Raw genomic sequence first — 12,237 nt, 5'->3', positions numbered from 1 at the left:
CAACATATAAATGTACAATGATTGTGTGAGAAGTCTGAAGATAAAATGAGGATGGTGACTGATTTCACAAAGTCAATAATAAAATGCATTTTTGCATGTTGTTTTGCAAAAAAAAAAAAGAAGCCAAAATCCTTTAGAAAAACTGATTTTTCAAATACTAATACTTATAATATAATATAATTTAATGCAGTTTTTCGAGTTGTTTTGTAAAAAATTGTAAAATACTTAGAATTTTTTTTTTTTTCAGATAAAATAACATTTTAACAATGCATTTTTACATTATATTATTTGCATTATAATATATTTACGTTATATAGCATTTCACCCCCAAAAAACTAAATCCTTTAGAAAAATGTATTGCTCCAATGTTAACTTTCTTGTTATAATTATTCATATGTGATTTAATGTAACTATTAATGATACTTGTATCGGTTTAAAAATAAAAATACATTTTTTGAAATTATTTAGGAAATTAATTGCAATTTGTTAGAAATTATTTATTTATATAGTACATTTCAGTATTCTCAAATCAACATTAAAAAAAACAACAACAACAAAAACTTTTTACACTGTATTAATTACTGTAATGTAACTTAATTAGTCTTATTGAGGGAATTGACTTTTTGGGATTTCGTGATAACACCATATTTTTCTGTCTGTATTTGCCCATCTGAAATCCATATAATTTTAAAACCTCTTGAGAAAATGCAAACATATTTAATCGAACAACAAACAAGGCCACTGAACACCAATCCATCAACCTGTGAGTCCATAAATGTGGTGTGTTTTTATGAAATGTGTCTGATCTTTATATAAAGTCACATACAATTTTGTCTAATATTTGAAGTATCTAAAACTGTATGCTGAATTGAATGGCTCTTTCTGTCCAAAGGCAATGGTACGGACCAATCGATCCACAGTAGGAGGCTTTTTCCTGGCTGGCAGAAGTATGGTGTGGTGGCCGGTAAGTAAATTGACCAAAATGGAGGATGACTGTGCTTTAAACCTTAAAAGCATCTTGTTTTGTACTCAGAATTTGATGGACATTGATGAAATGAGATGGCTTGATCATAAATTACATCAATAGTGATCAATCATTGTGCTAAATGTGGCGAATTTCTGTCGTAATGTGCTATGCAAGACTGAAACGGCCATAAAAGTAGGAGCTGATTATGTATCTATCAATAGCATGACGAGCGATTTCACATTATCACAGATATGGCATGATAATGACCCTAACGGCCCCTCAATTTCAGAACTTTGATATCATGATAGGGTGAATGAAATCTTTTATGGGGCCATAATGCACTGATGCCAGATGCGACCCACAATTCATTACAGCTGAATGTACTGATATGCTTTGCTCATGCAGTTTTTATGGAGCTGTCATGCTTTGGTCCATGCTAAAGTTATCACCTTTTACCAAATTTTTTACGGTTTTCAGTTGTTTTTACAAAGTTCATTGCTGCAATTGTTATTGTTTGAATTACACCTCAGGTTGTGCAGAAGAAGTCGTTTTTATAGCTTATCATTATGGTGATTGTATTGCCAGATATAGTCAAACAGTAGACAGTTAATATATTCTGTTGCAATACAGTTCCCACAATCCCATGCTAAAGTCCTACACTTTTGTAACCTTTCTGACATTAAAAAATGTAGCAGATCACTTAGATCCAATTTTCTGTTCAGTTTAAACCCTTCTATGAATATCAAATGTGTGTATATTAGTAAATATATTTAAAGCACATATTAATATGATTGCTTTTACATTTTTTCCCCTAGATTGGAGCCTCTCTCTTTGCAAGTAACATCGGAAGTGGGCATTTTGTGGGAATAGCAGGAACTGGAGCAGCTGCTGGTATTGCTATTGGAGGATTTGAGTGGAATGTATGTTTAAAAAAAGCCTATCATTATAACTATGATATTTAATCTAATGTTTTAGCCTACTATTTATGACTATAGGTCATTAAAAAAGAAAAATTATTTTCTGTAAGTATTTTAAATATAAAGTAAACTACAGTATGACTAGAGATTAGAGACAATATGACTAGAGACCATATTATATTTTTATTGATATAATTAAAAAATGTCCAATTTGAAGAACTAATATTTATTCATTATTTTTCTTTTCAACACACAACAAAAAATTATTAAAAAATGTTATTAATTTAAAAAAAAATTGTTTTAACATACTAAGCATTATTATTATAATTATTATTAAGGTAAGGTATTAATAAAATATAAAAGAATAAATTAATTGATGTAATCAGTGTTATTTTAGTATTATTTATGTTATTTTACTGTTTATTAAGATTTGGTATTTCATTTTTCATATTTTAGTCATTCTTATTTTCTTAGATATTTCTATTTAACTTGTTTTTATTTGTGTTTTATTTTTCATCTTATATTTTATTTTACAGTTTCAATTAAATTTACAAAAATTATTTTAATAGATTTAGTTTTAGTTAACAGTAACAACACTGATGAGAATAAGTCTAGACAACATCAAACCGACTGAATCTTTTTCATTTGTTTCCTCAGGCTCTTGTTGTTGTGATTATTCTGGGATGGCTCTTTGTGCCCATCTACATAAAGGCTGGGGTATGCTAACATTTCTTCCTCTTCAATCGGCATTGCAGAACAAACTTTTTCAAATTTTTTTACACTGTAAAGCTGCTTTGACACAATCTGTATTGTATGAAGCGCTATATAAATAAAGGTGACTTGACTCAAATATTACTGACTTACACAACATGAATGTGCCGACCACTTTATCTTTGCGTTATCATTTTTATGATACTTTATTCTCTTTATCTTCAGGTCGTGACCATGCCGGAGTACCTGAAGAAACGCTTTGGTGGGCAGCGGATCCGTATCTACCTCTCCGTGCTTTCGCTGTTTCTCTATGTTTTCACCAAAATCTCTGTGAGTCCAAAATCTGTCCCTTACAGAAAAGTACTGGTATCACATGGTAATTGCGTGGTACTTTGAGAGGTAGCTGACATACAATACTTGGGATACTCTGACACACCATCAGTAGTGTAACATGCTACATTCAGTCGAAAGTGTTTTTAAACAGCATTTGGATAAATCATTTATAATTATTATGAATGCAGACTGTATGGATTATTTGTAATTAAAAATACAAGGTCCTTATTTCTGAACTAAAATTCATTTTGATATTATAATTTTTTTTTTTTGTTATCTGTCCAGTCCTATTTACGTCAGATCTTCACTAAACACTGGTTGTAGTCTGATAATCGATTTGAAATGGCCGTGATGTCCATAGCTTTTATTGCCATATGCAGTCAGACTACAGTGGGTTTAGATTTCAAAGATAAGGACCTTGTTTTGAAACGGATAGTTCAAACATTAGCACCACACCCCCATTTTTTATTCTTCTTTTTTTTTCATCTTTTAGGCGGACATGTTTGCAGGAGCCATTTTCATCAACCAGGCTCTGGGACTAAACATTTACCTGGCTGTAATTATTCTGCTGCTCATTACAGCTCTTTATACAGTAACAGGTCTGTTCACTGAAATACTGCACACTCTAAACTGACACATTGCACATATTCTACATCAGTGGTTCGCTCTATATATGTAGTGTTCATATATAAAATAGTAGTTCATATTAAAGCAGTTCACGGATGTGAAGTTTATTTTTATATGGACTCTAAAGTTTTTACTACAACAGAGAGTGAAGTCCAGGGTGGTAGGACCATGCAGTGGGCTGCTTATTGTAGCGTGACGTGTACGTGTTATGGGTAATTGCCCGTACTGACAATAGATGATAAGCCTGTGCAAGGCAAACTTTAATGCACTGCCACTTTAAACTTCTGTCATCCCCATGCTCTGTTGTGTAATAGAGTTATCTCAGGGACAAACCAGCCCAACAATAAACTGTAAGAAATCAGAAGTCATCCTACCAGCTGTAAATGTTTACATGAGCTGTTTGTATGCTTCTGTGAATGATAAACTGCAGTTGCTAAGAATTTAGACGCCCAAAGACCCCTGCCTTGCAAACAATTTCTGAAATAAAATTCATTTTGTAAAGTCAAAAATATCATGGAGATACAACTGTCCTGATACTGTAGTAGAGAAAAAGAAAATTTCATTATGAGAAATCTCCTGCTACTGCTACTTGTTAATATTTTAAAAAACATGTCAGTCAATCCAAAGTCATGTGGTGCAACCAACATTTAAAAAAGTGCATGAAAATTGAAAACTTTCTTGACAATGTTATACATGTAAAAAATTAATTCATGAATTAAACCAACATAAATGCCAAGCGTACATTTCTGCTAACATATTTTTCCTTCCTTTTCGGTTGCTCAGTTGATTTTCATTGATAAACCTTCACGGTTTCTTTGACAGGTGGTCTAGCTGCAGTCATCTACACCGACACCCTGCAGACCATCATCATGGTTGTGGGTTCATTCATTCTTATGGGCTTTGGTACGTCTGTTCCCTTTTTGTGCAATTTAAATGCTTTGGATAAAAACCGTCTGCTCAGTGAGTACTTGCTTCAACATCAACAATTTTCTTGCAGCGTTCAATGAGGTGGGAGGCTACGAGAACTTCAAAGACCGATACATGACTGCAATCCCGTCAGTGGTGGGTGTGAACATCAGTGAAAAGTGCTACACTCCTCGCGCAGACTCCTTCCACATCTTCAGAGACCCCCTCACTGGCGATCTGCCCTGGCCTGGACTGATCTTTGGTCTTACAATCCAGGCCGCCTGGTACTGGTGCACTGACCAGGTACTGATCCATTTATCAAGATTACTCACACCAGGGATGATAAATATAACTATAAAGTTTTAATAATCATTCATAATAATTGTATGAGAATAGAGAAGTCCATACCACATCTGTAATGATAACAACACAAGGGAATTCACTTTCAGAACATTTTTTAAGCCGATGAACAAAACATTGACAGCCAATTAGAATTCACCTGACTTTAAAGAGCTTGAGCATTTAAAGTGGCAGACGACAAAACTGTGTGGACGCTAATATATGTATCGTTATAGTTATCATTCTTGGTGTACATGGGCCAAATCTTTGTTCCAGCTAACAAAAAAAGTTTTGAAAATGTTCATTTCTGAATGTTCAAAACATGCTTCTTTTTCTTCTTGGTTATATGAATATTAAAGGAACACTCCATCATGTGAACATTCTGAAACAAGCAGTAATGTTTAAAAAATGTTAGACAAACATCCATCTGAAACATTTCTGAAAGAAGTTTCATTAACAATTGATAAATAATGTTTTTGTGCTGATGTTTTAAGATCATTTATAAAACCAGAAAACTTTCAAATGAACATTCTTTTAACGTTACAGGATGAAAGTTTGTTTATATCATGTTAGCCAGGTTCTAAGAAAGTTCCCTGTTGTGTCACAGGGGTTGTGTCAACTTTCTCGTGTTGTTTTTTAATAATATTTTGGACATAAAAACATACTGTTTGATAAAATAAGAGGTCTACACATCCAACACTTGGTAAGGAACAGATATTCACACAAATCTCTTCTGTGTCCACTTTAGGACCACAAACTGCCCTTTTATCTTGAGTTTCTCAGGATGAAAACAGTGTGATTCTTGTTTTAGGTCAGAGTGAGTCTAGGCTTAAACAGACGTGCTTTTAGTTAGACCCCAGATTAGTCCCCAGACTCCCCACTGAGTAAGATAAGACATGCAAATAGCCAAAGAGAAGCAGAAGCATACATAGACATGGTTAAGTTAGTTAAACAGCCCATTAGCAAGACTCATAGCCCATAAGCTTATCTGTTTCGGACTCCCATGTTTGGTTGCCCTAGATTTTTAATTGAGTGATTTAGGACACATTATCCAAAAAAAAAAAAAAAAGATCAATATTTAAGCTTGAAACGATGCATGGAGTATGTTTGTTCATGTCACAGATATTCTAATGGGATATTCTTTCTGTGACTAGAAAAAAAATGAGAAGAATTTAATGTTTAATGAAGGATTTATTTATTTATTTGTTTATTACATGATATAATTTCTATTTAATCTGCAGATGTTTGTTTTGAGGAACAGTATTCAGTATCAGTAAAACAGCCATAAAAGTTTATCATAGTTCATAGTTTACTGTATAATTCATATAGTTCACTGTTTTATTTGCATCTGTTTTTATTTCTCTACACAGTGGGGATTTTAAATCATTTAAACCCAGGTTGCCAGATATGTTTTAGATGGCGAATCATGATACCTAAAATGTGTAATATAAAATAATATAAAATGTATAATACAATTTTCTACTATGACAAGCAGAAAGAAATGTTTTAAAACGGGATGCATTAAATTTATTGATAATGATAAAGAATGTTACAAAAGATTTCTTATTCAAATAAATGCTGTTCATTTGAACTTCCTGTAAATCAAACAATCCTGGCAAAAATGTTGGTTTCCACAACTGTTTTCTACATTAATAATAAGAAGAAATGTTTCTTGAGCAGCAAATCATCATATTATAATGATTTCTGAAGGATTATGTGACACTAAAGACTGGAGTAATGACTATTAAAAATTCTGCTTTGATCACAGAAATAAATTACATTTAAAAATATATTGTAATAGAAAACTTATTTTTTTTTTTTTTTTTTTGAATTGTAATATTTGTTTTACTGTATTTTTGATCAAATGAATGCAGGCTTGGTGAGCAAAATGTTTTTCAAATAAGTGGACTAATCAGCTGTGAGCAGTGAAATGTTCCTCTGGGTTATTCACACAAACTCTCCACCTTGTTTTAGGTGATTGTGCAGCGCTGTCTGTCTGCCAAGAGCCTGTCTCATGTGAAAGCAGGCTGCATCCTGTGTGGTTACCTCAAACTTCTGCCCATGTTCCTCATGGTTTTCCCTGGCATGATCAGCAGAGTGCTTTACCCAGGTGAGAAACACTGACACCAACCTGGGTGAGAAGGGTTATAAACTGATTAACTATTTTGTAAGTCAACAAATATGTTGACTGAATCTTGACTGAGTAATATATGGTGAAGTTTAAGGTTTGATTAGTCTCACACAAGTAGAGTTTTGCTCATTAGCGTAAAGTGTGGTCTACTTTTGTTCTCACAGAATATGCTAGCAACTAATTTTACAACCGCCAACTTAAGCAAGTATACAAATAATACCAAAATAACACTGGTTTCTTATGACATTTCACGGAGGGTAAATCTGAAATTTATAATTCCATAACAATTACAGAGCCAAATAATACCTTTGTGATAAGAAATTCCAAAAATTCCCAAAAGTAATGTGCAGCAACTTTTGTGACATTTTTTGAATGCAATATGCATCAGAAAGTCAGTGAACAGTCAAAGACTATTAGTAAACAATTTTTATTTTATTTTTCTGTGTGTGTGTGTGTGTGTGTGTGTGTGTGTCAGATGAGATTGCATGTGTGGATCCAGCAGAGTGTAACTACTACTGTGGAGCCAGTGTGGGCTGCAGTAATATTGCTTATCCGAAACTAGTGGTGGATCTGATGCCAAACGGTAAAGAATAATCTGATATTTCTATTTCTGTCTCTTACATTTCTAATAGACTGATCTGTTTGGTGATATGGCTCTAAACTGCTGTTGTGTGTTTATGAAGGTCTCAGAGGGTTGATGTTGTCCGTCATGCTGGCCTCTCTGATGAGTTCACTCACTTCCATCTTTAACAGTGCCAGCACACTCTTCACCATGGACATTTACACCAAGATTCGCTCCAAAGCCAAGGAAAAGGAACTCATGATCGCGGGGAGGTATGTTTGTGTGTGTTTGTGTTGGGTACTGATTTTCTGAACCTGTGAGCAGAAACTGAGGTGAATAGGCTCTGAGAGGCTTGTGTTCATGTGTGCAGGGTGTTCATGCTGTTTCTGATCGGCGTGAGTATCGCGTGGATCCCCATCGTTCAGTCGGCTCAGAGCGGGCAGCTCTTCGACTACATTCAGTCCATCACCAGTTATCTGGCTCCACCTATCGCTGCTGTCTTCATCCTCGCCATTTTCTGCAAGCGAGTCAATGAACCAGTGAGTAAAATCTTCACATTTCATAGTTTAGTAATAATATAGTTTCCATTTTGCTAGTTTGAATTTTTAGGACTGTATAAAACAGTTTTTTCACACACAATCAAAATTTTGCTGATGATTATTATGTTGCTTCACAATGTGTTAAAACATGCTAGAAATATACTAGCAATGTGCTAAAACATGCTAAAAGTGTGTTTTCTATCTTTTGACACATGTTGTTGATGTTTCCTCACAGGGTGCTTTCTACGGGTTGTGTATTGGTCTTTTGGTGGGTCTGGCACGTATGATAACTGAGTTTGCCTACGGCACGGGCAGCTGCGTGAATCCCAGTAACTGTCCTACGGTCATCTGTGGTGTGCACTACCTCTATTTCGCCCTCATCCTCTTCGGCCTGTCCTGTATACTGATACTGAGCATCTCCCTTGTGACTAAACCCATTGACGACAAACATGTAAGCTCTTCTTACAGCTAAACTATGAAGTTCAGAATACTTTGATTAGACTTCTTTCAAAAGCATGATTTTCATGCTTTTGAAAGAAGTCTATAATGATCAATACTGTATTTGATCTAAAATTATTACAATTTGTTGAAAACTGTTTTTGTTACTTAACATTTTTGTGAAAACAGTGGGGTTTTTTTTGGTTTTTTCACAAAAATGTATTTACTTTTTGTTGAATAGAAAGTTCAATGAACAATGTTTATTTGAAATAGAAATCTTTTGTAACACTATAAATATCTTTACTGTCACTTTTAAACAAATTAATGCGTCCTTGCTAAATAAACATTCATTTCTTTAGGAAAATTATTTGAATGGCAGTGTACCACAGTTTCCCCAAAAAAAACAGAAAGAAAAAAAAGCAACAAAAATTGTTTTCACCATTCATAATAATAAATGTTTCTTTATCAGTAAACCAGCATATTAGAATGATTTAACTTTTTTAAAAATAATATTAAAGTAGAAAACAAGAAAATGTAAGCACTACAGCCATATTTTACAACCCACATTTTCTCTGTCACGGACCCTCATTCTGTGGCCCCTTGTTGTTTCACAGCTGTACAGGCTCTGCTGGAGTTTGAGAAACAACACTGAGGAGAGGATTGATCTGGAAGATGATGACTGGACTGATGATCAGGATTCAGATTCTATGCAAACAGAAGGTACGTCTCCATGATCCACCAAATATGTACCATAAGATAGCACTCACTATTTTTGTGTGCAATATGCATCACATGGCTCAGTGAACGGACTGTGAGTGTGCCGTCTGATGCTGAGACTAGGCTAGGGCCATAATTAGTTGATTAGATTGTTATTCTAGGAAAAGCAAAGGATGTTGATTCGGGCACATGCCTTACTTGTGGAAATCATGTTGCTCACATAATGTATTTTAAAAACATGATTACATACTTTTAAAAACAATTAATAACTGTTTCCGTTTGTCTCTCGACCCGCAGAGGCGCGTAAGGATCCAAACTGTTGGAAGAAGGCCTACAACTGGTTCTGCGGTTTTGATCAAGGCAGTGCACCTAAACTGACTAAAGAACAGGAGGCAGAGTTGAAAATGAAGCTCACAGACACCACTGAGAAACCTCTATGGAGAAATGTGGTCAACGCTAACGCTATTATCCTCCTCACCGTCTGTGTCTTCTTCCACGGTTTCTTTGGCTAAAGATCACAGCAGTATCAACTAACTCTGTTAAGGATATTAGAGCTGTGTTCTGTGGACAGAAATGTTACCTTATCAGTAACAACAAGCTAAACGTGATTAATCTGATTCTAAGAAGTTACGAAAGTTCCTCTTAAAACAATCCATACTTCCTTATAATATCCTCCACAAAAACTTCCTTACAGCTGCCTACTGTTTTTGATTTGATGGCAGGTAGTAGAATTAAAAATATTTTTGACTTTTATTTTAAACCCAAGACCAAAACTCATAATCATTTCCTTATTTTTCTTCCTCTTAGTCATGTCTGACTGTTTTTTACTGTACATTTGACAATGTTTACCGCATGTTCTTCCTTTATACCTTTAACATATTACAGAGTAATAGTTTCAGCTAATAATATGAAGTTCGAGTCAGCTTTGTTGTTTGTTCCCTGTGAAGTCTTCTGATGCATTATGATCAAATCAATGCAAAGCCTTTTTCTGTGCCATTTTTAAGATGCCTCTCATCTACCAAACTCAAATTTTTTTTTGTTTTTTTCATATTGTATTTTGGTCTTGCTATTTGGTAAGTTTTGATTTTCTTGTAAGTAAAAATATATATTTTTGTCAAGGACAAGCAAAGATATTTTATTTAATAACGTTCATATTTTTGCCATGGTATATATCTTGTACTCTGTAATATATTAATTTAACGTTTTCTGTCTATATTGTAATAAAAATTAATGAATTTTAGTATTTATGTGTTTATTAAGATGCATGCTTGAAGAAGGATGTGCAAGAAGCATGTTCAAACTTAACATAACACTGAAAATAGTGATAAACATAAGATTAACGTCATGTGTGCAAACCCTTTCAAAGATAAGAGCGCAGGAGGAAAGTTAATATTTAATTTAGCTTGAAGATTCTGTTGATACATCTGAAATCAAAGTCCAGGACCATTGGTTTCCTTCAGCAGCTCAAGATACAACGAGTGATCTATTAGTGTGATTCAATTATTAATTTCTCAGAAGAAGATAAAGGAAACATTCATTTGGTAGATGATTTTCGTATTTTAAAAAATAAAAGTGTAGAGTGTAATCTGTTCACAAATTTCATAGTTATAACTATGAATATATTAAGGACAGTTGCAAGAAAAAGTAAATAAACTATTTTCAATTTCCTGGTTTTCTGCTTAAATTGGTCATGAAATGTGATCATCTGCTCTTCACCAATGTCACAAATATCAAAAATATTTCTAAGCTGATAAAACACAAATGATCTTTCATGTCTTTATTGATCACACCTATTAAACATACAAAGTGATGGTGGAAAAAGTAAGAGAAACAGTGCTTTAATAACTGGTTGAACCACCTTTGGCAGCAATAACCTCAAGCAAGTGCTTTCTGTAGCGGTGTATTAAACCTGCACAACGTCCAGGAGTAATTTTGGAACATTCTTCCTTACAAAACTACTTCAGCTCACCCATATTCTTAAGACTTCTGGTGTGAATGTCTCTCTTGAGGTCATTCCATAGCATCTCTATTGGGTTGAGGTCTGGGTTTGACTGGGCCACTTCAAAAGGTGGATTTTATGTGTCTGAGGCCATTCTGTAGTAGATTTACATTAATGTTTATCCTGCTGCATCATCCAGCTTCTTCTGAGCTTCAGCTTGTGGGCAGCCACCTTGAGATTATCCTATAAAATAACCTGATAAACTTGGGAATTCACAATGGCAAACAGTCCGGGTCCAGAGGCAGCAAAGCAGCTCCAAATCATGATGCTCCCTCCACCATACTTCACTGTTGGGATGATGTTTTTCATGTTGGTATGCTGTTTTATTTTTTTATTTTTATGCCTTAAATAGCGCTGCATGTTATTTCCAAACAATTCTATTTGTCCTTGGTCTTTGGCAAACTTTAGGCATGCTGCAATGTTTTGTTTGGAAAGCAGTGGCTTCTTTTGTTGTGTCCTTCCATGGATACCATGCCTGTTCAATGCTTTATGTATGGTTAACTCGTGAAGGGAGATGTTAACCAGCTTCAATAAATCCTTCAAGTCTTAGCTGTTACTATAGGGTTCTTTTTCTCTTCATTGAGCATTCTGCGTTTTGCCTTTGGAGAGATCTTGGCTGGGCGCCCACTTCTGTGGAAAGTAGCCACAGTACCATATCGTCATAGTTAGACAATTTGTTTAATTGTAGACTGATGGACAGTGGACAGTAGTTTTTGAGATTACTCTGTAATCCTTTCCAGCAACATGCATATCAACAACTCTTGATCGTAGGTCTTCTGAGATCTCTTTTTTGCAAGGCATGGTTCACATCTGCTAATGTTGCATGGGAATAGCACACTGACTCTGTTTGGGTGTTTATATAAGTCAATTTAGCTCTAAACCACACCTTTAATTCTCATTTTATTGATCTGACTCCAGTTGACATTTAAACCCAATCCCATTTCTACACCTTACCCTTACAACTCCGTTTCACGCATTCATGTGAAGGGGTAGGGGTGTCTCGATTGTCCTTTGTTTGGAGGTGTAGGTGTAGGCGTAGGGGGAAGGGCCA

The 12,237-nt window shown here is 34.6% G+C and overlaps 1 protein-coding gene across 6 annotated transcripts in view; it reads left to right on the top strand.

Moving 5' to 3' along the window:
* LOC131547994 (sodium/glucose cotransporter 1-like) overlaps positions 1-10,427 on the top strand; it is a 67,404-nt gene extending 56,977 nt beyond the window's left edge. For all 6 annotated transcript variants that reach the window (XM_058788826.1, XM_058788824.1, XM_058788820.1 and 3 more), the window contains 14 exons: positions 893-964; positions 1,783-1,887; positions 2,542-2,601; positions 2,821-2,925; positions 3,422-3,527; positions 4,378-4,458; positions 4,553-4,764; positions 6,775-6,910; positions 7,407-7,514; positions 7,615-7,765; positions 7,864-8,032; positions 8,268-8,483; positions 9,085-9,190; positions 9,485-10,427. In XM_058788826.1, the coding sequence (XP_058644809.1) occupies positions 896-964; positions 1,783-1,887; positions 2,542-2,601; positions 2,821-2,925; positions 3,422-3,527; positions 4,378-4,458; positions 4,553-4,764; positions 6,775-6,910; positions 7,407-7,514; positions 7,615-7,765; positions 7,864-8,032; positions 8,268-8,483; positions 9,085-9,190; positions 9,485-9,699 (1,839 nt within the window). In that variant the 5' untranslated portion in view covers positions 893-895 and the 3' untranslated portion in view covers positions 9,700-10,427. The remainder of the gene's footprint in view (positions 1-892; positions 965-1,782; positions 1,888-2,541; positions 2,602-2,820; positions 2,926-3,421; positions 3,528-4,377; positions 4,459-4,552; positions 4,765-6,774; positions 6,911-7,406; positions 7,515-7,614; positions 7,766-7,863; positions 8,033-8,267; positions 8,484-9,084; positions 9,191-9,484) is intronic.
* Positions 10,428-12,237: the final 1,810 nt, after the last annotated feature.

This window comes from Onychostoma macrolepis, chromosome 10, assembly GCF_012432095.1.
Source record: "Onychostoma macrolepis isolate SWU-2019 chromosome 10, ASM1243209v1, whole genome shotgun sequence".
NCBI lineage: Eukaryota > Metazoa > Chordata > Actinopteri > Cypriniformes > Cyprinidae > Onychostoma > Onychostoma macrolepis.
The sequence above is the reverse complement of the archived record's forward strand: the minus strand, read 5'-3'. Positions and strand labels throughout refer to the sequence as shown.